Here is a 14,189-nt window from a genome sequence, read left to right as displayed (position 1 = left end):
CTGAAGACAACTGATCCCAAATCAGATGTTAGGGCCAGGATGTAACTAGAGCCTCTGTCTCACTGGTCTCTAGTCCACTTGCTGTGTTCACTTTAGCCACACAGGACAGCTGGGAATGTGGAACAGACACACAGGACAGAGTGCCCATTCAGGCTACTCTGGGAAGGGGTTTTCCAAAGTGTGTACAAACACACACAGTCAGACAAGGAACATACAGTCACACAAATGCACAAACACACACACATACTGTGGGACCTGAGTTTCTATGGTCAGAGCCCCTCGCTGTCTCACACTGTCACTCCTCCTGACTCTGCACCCCAAACTATAACTTGACTGGCAGTTATCCACCAAGCAAACTAAAATTCAACAAAAGTTCCTCAAGCTGAGATGTTGTCTGGTTTGTATCACAAACACTCCACATGATTGGTCAAACAACATTTTTTTTATTACAAAAATATCCTTTCAATTAAACAGGTTAAAACAGATAATCACATTTTGATGTTTATAAATCAATGGCTTCTAGAAAAATAAAACTTGTGTCAGTTCGGAGGTAATTTCTCCAAATGTAGTTTCAAATGTCACTTTTTTTAAGGTTGCCATGTTGCGGAGAATTTGTCTCCCACACTGTCTTGTCTTACCAGGATTTGGGAAACATTCTGCTTAGGTGTACCAGGATTCAGACGACACCTCAAAACATATTATGTGATATTCATTTTGACACAGCACTATAAAGATTTGCCCATTTGAAAAAAGCCCCACGAATAGCAAATAAATATTCAATCATATATAATACTGTGAATACATATTTCCAGGCACAAATATCATAGGTCAACATCTATAGGTTAAATTGAAAATAGATTACTTACTCAAAACGTGAACAACATCCAAATATACAGTACAACAAATAGCGCCATGCTAACGACAGACAACGTTATTACAGTATCTTCAACCGGAAAGAAGCTTATTTATTTCAAATCCAATAAATCTAAAAAAATAAATATGTGCATTAATGACTACTTTGGTAAACAGGTTAGGAAAGTGCAACAGGTTAACAATTTGATGCCGGAATATTGAATTGAGGTATGTGACATTCAAATATCGTAATTAACATCCCATTTCCCATCTAGATTTTCTACAGACCACGCAATCAACCATCTCCACACAGAAACACAACCATGCAGTATCATGTGATAATTCATATGGATCATGTAGTCAAACATGAGTGGGTTTGCACTGGAAATCGCTTCATCTTGCCAACCCAAAGGTAATTTCACAAAAAAATATTTTACACTTACTTACTTTTTTAACTGGTATTTATCAGGTATTTACTCTGAAATTATATACTTTATGGTATTTCCTTCAAGGAACTCAACCCATTCAAATGGTGGCCAATGGTGTTTGTTGTTACGAATCCGAAAGAAACAGATCATTCAAAGTCACTACTGTGTTATCATTTTACCATGTAGTATCCTGGTAAATACCTGGTCTTTTATGTACTGTAAAATAAAGTGCTAGCACTATTTCTCCCACTACGACCACCAAGCTAGTACTGACACTCCCAACTCTGCATCGCTAATCTATTCGATTCAGTCTTTTAACAACCAAAAAGCATGGTAGCGTCTGAAGTCCAGGTAGTACCTCCCTGTTTCAGTCCATTTTCTTCCATTTAGTGCCTAATGAACACAACCCAGTTGAACTAGTCAGTTTTCTAAGCTCCCCGGTCCTAACCCTTCTTAGGGTGCATGTAGTGCTTTTTTTTCAGTGCTCAATTATCGTCAGTTAGCGATATTTGTCTTAACACCCCCATGGGGTGGGAGGGGCAGTAACTCTCATAGCTTGGGAGTAGGGCAAAGTTGCCCCTAGATGTTGGGTCAGTTTTGCATTTTCCCCACTTTATGGTTTGGATTGGGGAACGGAAGATTATCCTATAGCTGTACCTAGGAGAAACTTCACGCCGGAGCTCATAGCCTGACGCACTTTGTCCAGGTGGGACTGGGTGCTAATTACCGCTGACGCCGCCCCAGGTGAAGGCCCACTTTTAGTTTTTGATTTTTGTCACAGGTGGATTGGCGCTGTTCCTCAGCAGTGATTCGGCCGAGTCCGTGTTCATGTGTGGGGAGATCCGGTGTCCTTTATGGACTCGGCACGTGGAGTTGGCATCTCTAGTAGGGCTCTGGAAGATAAATGAATGATGATCATGAGTAAAAGTGTTCCTTTCCATAGCCTAACTAGGCATAGTAGCACTTTGAGGATAATGTATGAAACACTCCAAATAAATAAAATGATCATTATAGCATTATTATTATTTTAGAGAAGTGCTCTTTGTTGTTCCCTAATGTGATAGCTGACCAATCAGCCTGTTACCAAACCTTAGTAAACCTTTTTGACCCGATACAATGCTATTTTACAGTAAACAAATTGACAACAGACTTTCAGCACACTTATAGGGAAAGACATTCAACAAGCACAGCACTTACACAAATGACTGATGATTGTCTAAGAGAAATTGATGATAAAATAATGTGAGGGCCGTCTTATTAGACTTCAGTGCTGCTTTTGACATTATCGATCATAGTCTGCTGCTGGAAAAACATATGTGTTATGGCTTTACAACCCCTGCTATATTGTGGATAAAGAGGTACCTGTCTAACAAAACACATAATCCAGATCTCCAACATAATCCAGGTAGAATCAGGAATTCCCCAGGGCAGCTGTCTAGGCCCCTTACTTTTCACAATCTTTACTAATGACATGTAAAACCAGTGTGTATATGTATGCGGATGACTCAACACTATACGCGTTAGCTACTACAGCGACTGAAATGACTGCAACACTTAACAAAAAGCTGCAGTGAGTTTCAGAATGGGTGGCAAGGAATAAGTTAGTCCTAAATATTTCTACAACTAAAAGCATTGTATTGGGATAAGTCATTCACTAAACCCTAAACCTCAACGAAATCTTGTAATGAATAATGTGGAAATTGAGTAATTTGAGGTGACTAAACTGCTTGACTGTTATCGTCAAAATATATTGATACAACAGGCATAGTAGCTCGGAAGGTACAGACACACGCATACGCACACAAGCGCTAGCACACCCACTTTACACACACGTACATTGTAATATTGTTGTATTATACATTTTGTATTGTAGATATGTAGTGGTGTAATAATGTTTTATGATGTACTATTTTATCTTTGCTTTATATGTAATGTAAGTGCCTTAATGTGTTTGGACTCCAGGAAGAGTAGCTGCTGCCTTGGCAACAGCTAATGGGGATCCCTAATAAATACAAATACTGTATCTTAATATTCGTTAGCGAACTACAGGCCAACCCTGCAATTACTATTGCAACAACACATCATCAGTAGGGTAAAACTAACCTGTCTCACGACGGTCTAAGATGGGGAAAGTCTAAAGCGCTGCTCTGCCTTCTCAACAACACTATCAACAAGGCAGGTCTTACAGGCCTTAATTTTGTCTCACTTGGACTACTGTTCAGTTGTGTGGTCAGGTGCAACAAAGAGGGACTTACAATTGGCTCAGAACAGGGCAGCACGGCTGGCCCTTAAACGTACACAGGGAGCTAACATTAATGATATGCATGTCAATCTCTCATGGCTCAAAGTGGAAGAGAGATTTACTTCATCACTACTTGGTTTTGTAAGAAGTGTTGACAAGCTGAATGTACCGAGCTGTCTGTTTAAACTAGTAGCACACAGCTCAGACACCCATACATACCCCACAAGACATGCCACCAGAGGTCTTTTCACAATCCCAAAGTCCAGAACAGACTATGGGAGGCGCACAGTACTACATAAAGCCATGACTACATGGAACTCTATTCCACATCAGGTAACTGATGCAAGCAGTATAATCAGATTTAAAAAACAAGTACAAATACACCTTATGGAACAGGGGGAGTGTGAAGAGACACACACAAAGGTACAGACACGCGCATACGCACACAAACGCTAGCACACCCACTCTACACACACATACATTGTAATATTGTTGTATTGTTGTATTATACATTTTGTATTGTAGATATGTAGTGGTGTAATAATGTTTTATGATGTACTATTTTATCTTTGCTTTATATGTAATGTAAGTGTCTTAGAGTGTTTGGACTCCAGGAAGAGTAGCTGCAGCCTTGGCAAAAGCTAATGGGGATCCCTAAAAAATACAAATACTGTATCTTATTAGCCGTTAGCGAACTGTATGAAGAACATGTCTGTCGAAACGTCATTGTATCATCAATTCTCAATACATGGCAAATAGGGGACGGACATAAAAGCTTCCTTTCATGGCTATTTATTTTACTCCTGTAACACGTTTGTATGTAATGTATGTTAGTAATGACTGTGTGTGTGTGTGGCCTCACCTGTGCCTGTGTGTGTAGCTGCACCTGTAGTCGAGATACTTCCTCTTGCAGGTCCTGGATCCTGCCCTGCGCTCTCTCCCTGTCTGCCCGCTCCGACTTAAAGTCATCTGTGTAGATGAGAACCTGTGAAGAAGAGAGGGAAAGGGTGAGGGTGTGTGTGAGAAAGAGAGAGGGATATGTTTCTGATGTGTACGTGTCAGAGAGAGAGAGAGAAGGAAGAGGGAGAGCAAGAGTGGGGAGACAGAGGGACAAACAAACAGAGAGATAGAAAGAGAAAAATAAAGATAGAGAACGTGAGAGAGAGAAAGAAAGAGAAATTGAAAGAGAGGAGTCAGACGATCCTAGACCACACTAACCTGTTGCTCTAGCATCTGGATACGGTCCTTGTATCGTCTCCTGCTCTCATCCAGCTCTCTCCCCAACCTCCCACAGTCCCCCAACTTCTCCTCCAGTAGGCCGTTGAGCCTGGCTATCTCCTGCTGGAGCAAACCAGCTTTGGCTGAGGCCAACTCTGGGAACAAGTCCAGGCCAGGCCTAGGCTCTTGTGTAGGTCTGGGCCCTAACCTATGCCCCATACCTGGAGCAGGGCTGGAGGAAACAGCCAGGGCACTAGACTCATTCAGCTTCTGACACAGGTACCTCACATACTGTTCCCTGCTCGAGTCATACTTTTGCCATTTGGAGTTTAGACCTTCCACCTGGGAAAATTAAGGAGGCAGGGGAAGAGGGAGACATTAGTCAAAAACATATACACACACTTGCGCACACATAGCTTCACACAAACACACACACAGAAGGCTGTTCAACTTTGGTTCTGATAGCCCATATGCTATGACAATGTTGGATAACTACAGTCTGCAAATACACGACAGTAATTACTACAGTATATGTGTACTACAGTTTCTTTACTATAGTATTTATACTTTAATAAACTGTAAATAGTACAGTATACTAGAGTCATGTATATTCAATACTACAGTATTCACTGTAGTGTTTTTGCAGACTAAAGTCTGCAAAAACACTGCTGTGCATAGTGCTGTAATGTCTACAAAAACAGTGAATACCATAGTATACTATAGTATTTTTTCATGTGGGTAGAATGGGGTTTCTACAGTGTGTTCCTGCTTACATATGCCACTCTTTGAGTTAGCTTTTGGTTCTCTTCTTGGAGTTTGCTGACTCGAATGTCAACGCGACCAGCTTCCGTATAATCCAATATCTGACCATGAAAAGGGGAAACAAGAGCTCAAAATGATACTTTCCATTTAGAAATCCAACAGAAACAAACACAAATAACTTGACTGAAAAGCACATAATGGCAGAGACAGAGCGATTCCAAATGCTTTAGTACACACCTCTTTTTCATTGCTTTCATTGTTATGTTTGAAAGACAGTTACAGTGAATAAGCTCTTCCCAGTGAGCACAAGACATTGAAAATACGTAATTTGCCGATGGGGTTGCAGCTCGGATGTAGCTACTGCTGTTCTCCTCTCTCAGTTGGAGTTTAGTGCTTGCAACCCCAGGATTGTGGGCTTTTTGGTTAGATTCCCGCATAGGCCACATACACTGAATATAACATTCAGTATATACACAGTTTACCCGTCTACAGGTTCAAAATAGCAGATATGGGTGATGATAAATGCCTAAATTGGAACACAGTGGCTGTGCAGTAACATGCTATATGTGAAGTCAAAATGCAAGGTCTCTGCTTCCCAGCACAGTACTGGTTTTGACTGAACTTGAACACTGCGCGTGACAATAAATTAACCCCACCTCTCCCGCAAATGTTGTCTGAGTGAGGGAAATGCTATAAATAAAGAGGACTCAATGTATTTTGAAAGATGAGACATTGAGGATTATAATACCACTTTGATGTCACACAAGCAAGCCAAACACCCCTTAGTTCAAATGTGCACTTCCCCATTCCATATCATAAAACTCACGTAATATACAGTGCCAACGATTATGATCACAATGTTTGATGTACAGTTAGTTACAAGGTGACATGGCGTATTGTGACGAAATTTGGCAGGGAACACGCATCTAAATGCACTCGTGATTATTTTATAATCGCACCAAAATGTGTATTTGCTTCTCTGACTTGCCTTGTGAAAGCCTAACACTGTAAAATCGTATTTCGTAATTTAGCTAGCAATAGAACACGCTTTCAAATCATGCCCACCTGACCGGATTGCGATTTAGAATGGACCATTTTTGAATGCGTAAACAATTACGTAGGATATTACGTAGGAACTGTGCGCACTTTGGAGAGGTGTGCTTCCCCATGGAGACATCAGCTAGACCTCTCACTTGTCATTTCTTTGTCTTATGTTGCACCTACCCCAAATTTACCGTGAATGTTCTTATCCTGTTACTGAATGTATCCAGAGCATTTTCAGAGTTTGTATTCAACAACGGCGGCAAAAAGTACAGTAAATGTAAAACGCACATAAAATCAACAGTGTAATGTTTGGATTCAGTCTTGTGTCAGATTAACTGTTTTGTCCTCACCCTTTAGTCTAATATTTATTTTTCCCATAATCTCCAAACTGTTCCCCTTTTGATTGCTACCCTGTTTATGCATGTGCTTTCCATATTTCTTCTGTAAGAAACATTTCAATTTAGCCCTATCTTTAGGCCAATTCCCACGAGTGTAAGGGGTTAACTATAATTTGCCTTGGATAAAAGTGCTTGATAACTATGCTATTACACACTTATTATAAACTGGGTGAGTCAAGCCCTGAATGCAGATAGCAATAGCAATAAGGCACCTCGGGGGTTTGTGGTATATGGCCAATATACCACGGCTAAGGGCTGTGTCCAGAACTGCCCTTAGCCGTGCTATATTGGCCATATACCACATCTCCTCGGGCCTTATTGCTTAATTATACAACCTTCATACACACCTCTTTTGCCTTCTGCTGCATTTTCACCTCCTCCGTCACTCTCTCTCCTCCCTTCTCTCTCTCTAGTCGGCCCAGTAACTCCTGACACACCCTGACTGTGGCTCCCAGTTGGCCCCGGAGCTGGTCGGCCTCTCCAGCCAGCGAGGTGCACAGGACGGCACGGGTGGCCTGGGCACGGTCCCTCTCGGCCAGGGCAGAGCGGAGCCTCTGGATATCCTGGTCCTTCTCGTGGTCTGATTGACGGATCACACTCTCCAGCTCTCGCTCCATCTCCCTCAGCAGCTGTTGCAACCTCTGTATCTCCTTCAGGGGTGGGAGAAAATAATTAGAATAGGCTTCAGTGTCAAATGTGTGTCAAATGCAGAAGATACTTAAAAAATATATATTATTATTATTGATGGACAATATAGCTTTTTGGAATGTTTTATTGTATTGAATTATGACTTGTATCTGACACAGATGTGTTTGTTTTATGAAGTTAAGGCGAAACAACACTGACACCTGCACCGCTGCAGTTGTACACATTGAAATGGAAAAAGAGAGGTTTTTGCTATAGCAACATCCTCTCTGTACTGCAAGGTGGTTTTGAAGCAGGGACATTTTTATCAAGCCTGGTTGGCAAGTTTGGTGGTTAGGTTAGGCCTACACTAATAGTCTTCCCAATAGACCAAGTGCATATAGGAATGGTGTAGGCTAGTGGCTATTTTCAGAGAAGACCATTTACAGTAGGCCTAAACTACCCTGCTTTCATAATGTGCAATTTGAGAATGAAAGAAAGAAAATACATATATATGTCATCAATGATCGTTTTAATACTTGCAGAGCAGACTTTGAAATTAAGTAGGGCTATAACCTAATATTAAAAAGCACAACTAAGTTTCACAGGGTTAGCCTAAACATTAAATGCACATGATACACAGTAAGAACACATAACATACAGTAAATTCTACTCACTTGTTGTCTCAACTCTGCTTGCTGAACCGCATTCATTTCTGTGTCTTTCAATTTGAGCTTCAGCTTGCAGATTTCTTTGCATAAACTTTCCAGCAAAGATTCGGCCGGTGCTATGACAACAGGGTCATACCCTTCCACATTGATACAGGTGTTTTCGTATTTGCCTAACCTAGCCTTCAAATCTGCGATTAAATTGTCCCTTTTCTTGATTTTCTTACTTAATGTGTCAATCTCCAGCCGAGTTTCGTGGTAAAAAGTAGTCAATGTATGGCAGCTCCATATTTTTGATTTCAGCGTATCATTATCCAAATCGACATCCATCGTGTTCTTTATTCCAGTCATGTTCCTTATTCCAGAGGTCATTTATCGCTGTTGCTTCTGACAGATGTGGATGGGGAAAATCTTCAATATTCCATCAGCTTCTGAACTGATTCTGTTAGTTCGACAGAGTTTGTGTTCGTAGTTTATGCAACATGTCTTCAAGATTCGGTTGAGGAGGATGTCAACTATGTAGCCTAAAGGATGTGCCTCATCTGAATTTGGAAATATATCATTCCGACAATTACAGGGGATTTCCAAGTGGGGCTTCCCCGAGACAATAGGTGGATTTTTCTTGTACTTTACTTTTTAACAACGTCGGGTAAATTGACAACTCCTTTCCGAGTTGATCAATCATCCATTCCAGTAACAATCTAAATTATATGCTTTCGTTCTTTCATAAATGTTCTAACAATAAAGGACACTGGACTAAATTGACACAGTTTGACGGGAGCAAAATAAAAAAAACGCAGCTGCTTGAACTATTTGCACATGCGTACGACTTTTCCGGTAACATAGTAGGCTAACGTTACCTCCCTCTTGTGACATGCGTAAATCCACAGATCATGCAATTCTGGTTTGACGGTTTCTAAACTAACGGCCTTTGCTTGATCCGCCTTGGTAAAAATCCGTGAAGCAACTCTGTTTTATCGGATGGAATGTAAATTAGTTGCCGGTGTAGCTCTATTTTCCTGAATGAATGACAATTCCGATAAATTTAACGAAATAAATTTATGTACCCCTAATCTAGTGTGTTTAATTCAATTGTTTACAAACCAGATGTTGTATTCAACATGATGTGATAAATTAGTTTACCCGTAGGCAATGAACTTTCAACCTCAAATTTATCGAGCCTACTTTGGGATTTTAGCCAAAAAATGAATGGCCAGTACGGGTATCGAACCCGCGACCTTCGCGTTATTAGCACGACGCTCTAACCAACTGAGCTAACCGGCCAGATGAGACGAGAAAGTGAGAAAATAAAAAAGAACATGTGTTCACTCTTCAAGCCAAGTTCGTGATGATATATTGTAACAGCGGCAGGTCGCACCAAGGCGTAACAAATCATGATACAATTGTAAAAAAATCGGTTAACAATGTCACATTTATTTTCCGTATCGATGTAGGCCACTGCCCTAAAGAAAGTAAGATCTGAGTGGGTAACAGCTCATCACAATTTTCTGGGTAGAATTATTGCCGAAGCCCAGTGGTGTAAAGTACTAAAGTAAAATGACTTTAAAGTACTACTTAAGTAGTTTTTTGGGGTATCTGTACTTTACTTTACCATTTCTATTTTTGCCAACTTTTACTTGTACTTCACTACATTCCAAAGGAAAACAATGTACTTTTTACTCCATATATTTTCCCAGACACCCAAAAGTACTCGTTACATTTTGACAGGAAAATGGTCCAATTTATATTTGCTTCTGATCTGGCAGACTCATCAAACACAAATGCTTCGTTTGTAAATTATGTCTGAGTGTTGAAGTGTGCCCCTGGCTATCCATCAATAAAAATAAAAATAAATTGTGCCGACTGGTTTTCTTAATAAAAGGAATTTGAAACGATTTATACTTTGACTTTAACTTTTGATACTTAAGTACATTTTAGCTATTCAATTTACTTTTGATACATAAAACCAAATACTTTTAGACTTTTACTCAAGTAGTATTTTACTAGGTGACTTTCACTTATACATATATATATATATATATATATATATATATATATATATATATATATACAGTACTAGTCAAATTTGGACACACCTACTTATTCAAGGGTCTTTCTTTATTTTTTTAAATATTTTCTACATTGTATAATAATAGTGAAGACATCAAAACTATGAAGTAACACATATGGAATCATGTGCTTAAAAAAAGTGTTAAACAAATCAAAACATATTCTAGATTCTTCAAAGTAGCCACCTGTCACGTTCTGACCTTAGTTCCTTTGATTTGTCTTTGCTTTAGTATGGTCAGGTCGTGAGTTGGGTGGGTTGTCTATGTTCAGTTTTCTATGTTGTGTTTGCGTTTGGCCTGGTATGGTTCCCAATCAGAGGCAGGTGTCGTTATTTGTCTCTGATCGAGAATCATACTTAGGTAGCCTTTTCCCACTTGTGTTTCGTGGGTGTTTATTTTCTGTTCTGTGTTTGTATTTCACCGTTCAGGACTGTTTTTGTTTCGTTCTCGTGTTTTGTTGTTTTTGTTCGAGTATTCATTTTCATTAAAAGAGAATATGAATACTTACCACGCTGCACCTTGGTCCTCCTCTCTCTCTCCCAACGACGAACGTTACAGAAACACCCACCACCAAAGGACCAAGCAGCGTGGTAACAGGCAGCAGCAGCAGCGCTCTCAGGACTCCTGCGCATGGGAGGAGATTCTGGACGGCAAGGGACCCTGGGCACAGGCTGGAGAATATCTCCGCCCCAAGGCTGAGCTGGAGGCATCGAAAGCCGAGAGGCGGTGGTATGAGGAGGCAGCGCGGCTGGAAGCCCGAGAGGCAGCCCCAAACATTTCTTGGGGGGAGCCCATGGGGAGTGTGGCGAAGTCAGGTAGGAGACCTGTGCCAACTTCCCGTGCTTACCGTGGAGAGAGAGGGACCGGGCAGGTACCGTGTTATGCCGTGATGCGCACGGTGTCCCCGGTGCGCAGGCATAGCCCGGTGCGGTACATAGCAGCGCCTCGTATCGGCCGGGCTAGGTTGGGCATCAGCCAGTTGCCATGAAGCCGGCTCAGCGCATCTGGTCTCCAGTGCGTCTCCTCGGGCCGGGGTACATGGCACCAGCCCTATGCATGGTGTCCCCGGTTCACCAGCACAGCCTGGCTACGGGGAGCATTCAGACAGGTAGGGTTGGGCAGGCAGTGCGCCTCCACAGTCCGGTCTATCCGGTGCCGCCTCCACGCACCAGCCCTCCGGTGGCAGCCACTCACACCAGGCTGTCTCTCCGTCTCTTCCCTACACGTGCTCCCGCCTGTCCAGTGCTGCCAGAGTCTTCCTCATGCCCAGCGCTGCCAGAGTCTCCCGTCTGTCCTGAGCTATGCAGAGTCTCCCAGTCTGTCCTAAGCTGCCAGAGTCGCCCGTCTGTCCTGAGCTGCCAGAGTCGCCCGTCTGTCCGGAGCTGCCAGAGTCGCCCGTCTGTCCGGAGCTGCCAGAGCCGCCCGTCTGTCCGGAGCTGCCAGAGCCATCCGTCAGCCAGGAGCTGCCAGGGCCGTCCGTCAGCCATGAGCTGCCAGAGCCGTCCGTCAGCCAGGAGCTGCCAGAGCCGCCCGTCTGTCCGGAGCTGCCAGAGCCGCTCGTCAGTCAGGAGCTGCCAGAGCCGTCCGTCAGCCAGGAGCTGCCAGAGCCGTCCGTCAGCCAGGAGCTACCAGGGCCGTCCGCCAGCCAGGAGCTTCCAGAGCCGTCCGTCAGCCAGGAGCTGCCAGGGCCGTCCGCCAGCCAGGAGCTGCCAGAGCCGTCCGTCAGCCAGGAGCTGCCAGAGCCGTCCGTTAGCCAGGAGCTGCCAGAGCCGTCCGTCAGCCAGGAGCTGCCAGAGCCGTCCGTCAGCCAGGAGCTGCCAGAGCCGTCCGTCATCCAGGAGCTGCCAGAGCCGTCCGTCACTCTGGTGCTGCCGGAGTCGTCCTTCACTCCCGCCTGTCCGGTGCTGCCGGAACCTCCTGTCCATTCGGGACCCATTGCTAGGGTCCCCAGTCCGAGGTCGGCGGCGAGGGTCGCCGCTCGATAGAGGCCACGGAGGTGGTTGAGGAGGCGGACAAAGACTATGGTGGAGTGGGGTCCACGTCCCGCGCCAGAGCCGCCACCGCGGTGTCGTTAGTTGTCTCGTTAGTTGTCTCTGATTGAGAATCATACTTAGGTAGCCTTTTCCCACTTGTGTTTCGTGGGTGTTTATTTTCTGTTCTGTGTTTGTAATTCACCGTTCAGGACTGTTTTCGTTTCGTTCTCGTGTTTTGTTGTTTTTGTTCGAGTATTCGTTTTCATTAAAAGAGAATATGAATACTTACCATGCTGCACCTTGGTCCTCCTCTCTCTCTCCCAACTACGAACGTTACACCACCCTTTGCCTTGATGACAACTTATCACACTCTTGGTATTCTCTCAACCAGCTTCATGAGTTAGTCACCTGGAATGCATTTAAATGAACAGGTGTGCCTAGGTAAAAGTTCATTTGTGGAATTGTTTTCCTTCTTAATGCGTTTGTGCAAGTCAGTTATGTTGTGACAAGGTAGGGGTGGTATACACAAGATAGCCCTAATTGGTAAAAGACCAAGTCCATATTATGGCAAAAACAACTCAAATAAGAAAAGAGAAACGACAGTCCGTCATTACTTTATGACATGACTGTCAGTCAATACGGAACATTTCAAGAACTTTGAAAGTTTCTTCAAGTGCATTTGCAAAAACCATCAAGCACTATTATGAAACTGGCTCTCATTAGGACCGCCACAGGAAAGGAAGACCCAGAGTTACCTCTGCTGCAGAGGATAAATTCCTAAGAGTTACCAGCCTCAGAAGTTGTAGACGAAATAAATGCTTCACAGAGTTCAAGTAACAGACACATCTCAACATCAACTGTTCGGAGGAGACTGCGTGAATCTGGCCTTCATGGTCAAATTGCTGCAAAGAAACCACTACCAAAGGACACCAATAATAAGAAGAGACTTGCTTGGGCCAAGAAACACGAACAATGGACATTAGATCTGTCAAAATCTGTCCTTTGGTCCGATGAGTCCAAATTTGAGATATTTGGTTCCAACCGCTGTGTCTTTGTGAGATGCAGAGTAGGTGAATGGATGGTCTCTGCATGTGTGGCTCCCACCGTGAAACATGGAGGAGGAGGTGTGATGGTGTGGGGGTGCTTTGCTGGTGACACTGTCTGTGATTTATTTAGAATTCAAGGCACACTTAACCAGCATGGCTACCACAGCATTCTGCCGCAATACACCATCCAATCTGGTTTTCACTTAGTGGGACTATCATTTGTTTTTCAACATGACAATGACCCAACACACCTCCAGGCTGTGTAAGGGCTATTTCACCAAGAAGGAGAGTGAGGGAGTGCTGCATCAGATGACCTGGCCTCCACAATCACCCGACCTCAACCCAATTGATATGGTTTGGGAAGAGTTTGACAGTGGAGTGAAGGAAAAGCAATAAGTGCTCAGCATATGTGGGAACTCCTTCAAGACTGCTGGAAAAGCAACAGTCTTGAAGGAGTTCTCACAGCTGGTTGAGCGAATGCCAAGAGTGTGCAAAGCTGTCATCAAGGCAAGGTAGGGTACTTTGAAGAATCTAAAGTATAATTTAATTTGTTAAACACTTTTTTGGTTACTACATGATTTTATGTGTTATTTCATAGTTTTGATGTCTTCACAATTATTCTACAATGTAGAAAATAGTACAAATAAAGAAAAACCCTTGAATAAGTAGGTGTACATTTTTTTGACTGGTACTGTATATATATATTTGGGACCCATATGTATACTTTGTACTGTTCTTTATAAAAAAAAATAGATATTTGTTATATTTGACTATGTAAAACCTAGCACTACTACCTATTTATCTGAGATTGAGGCAAATATATAGCATTTATCATGTTTTAGGGAAGACCCAGATGCAGACAGTG

General features: G+C 42.8%; 1 protein-coding gene and 1 non-coding gene across 2 annotated transcripts; both read right to left on the bottom strand.

The window, feature by feature from the left end:
* Positions 1-423: 423 nt before the first annotated feature.
* Positions 424-9,024, bottom strand: LOC115137242 (TNFAIP3-interacting protein 2-like). Its single transcript, XM_029673437.2, has 6 exons — positions 8,246-9,024; positions 7,292-7,594; positions 5,514-5,603; positions 4,741-5,082; positions 4,385-4,507; positions 424-2,173 (listed from the first exon to the last, which is right to left on the bottom strand). Exons 1-6 carry the CDS (start codon positions 8,606-8,608, stop codon positions 2,039-2,041), a joined length of 1,356 nt encoding a protein of 451 aa, XP_029529297.2. The 5' UTR covers positions 8,609-9,024; the 3' UTR covers positions 424-2,038.
* A 422-nt stretch (positions 9,025-9,446) lies between these two features.
* trnai-aau (transfer RNA isoleucine (anticodon AAU)) lies at positions 9,447-9,520 on the bottom strand. Its single transcript has one exon. It is a non-coding gene; the product is annotated as a tRNA-Ile (tRNA).
* Positions 9,521-14,189: the final 4,669 nt, after the last annotated feature.

The sequence above is a fragment of the Oncorhynchus nerka genome, linkage group LG11 (genome assembly GCF_034236695.1).
Source record: "Oncorhynchus nerka isolate Pitt River linkage group LG11, Oner_Uvic_2.0, whole genome shotgun sequence".
NCBI lineage: Eukaryota > Metazoa > Chordata > Actinopteri > Salmoniformes > Salmonidae > Oncorhynchus > Oncorhynchus nerka.
This window is presented reverse-complemented; position numbering and strand designations above follow the sequence as displayed.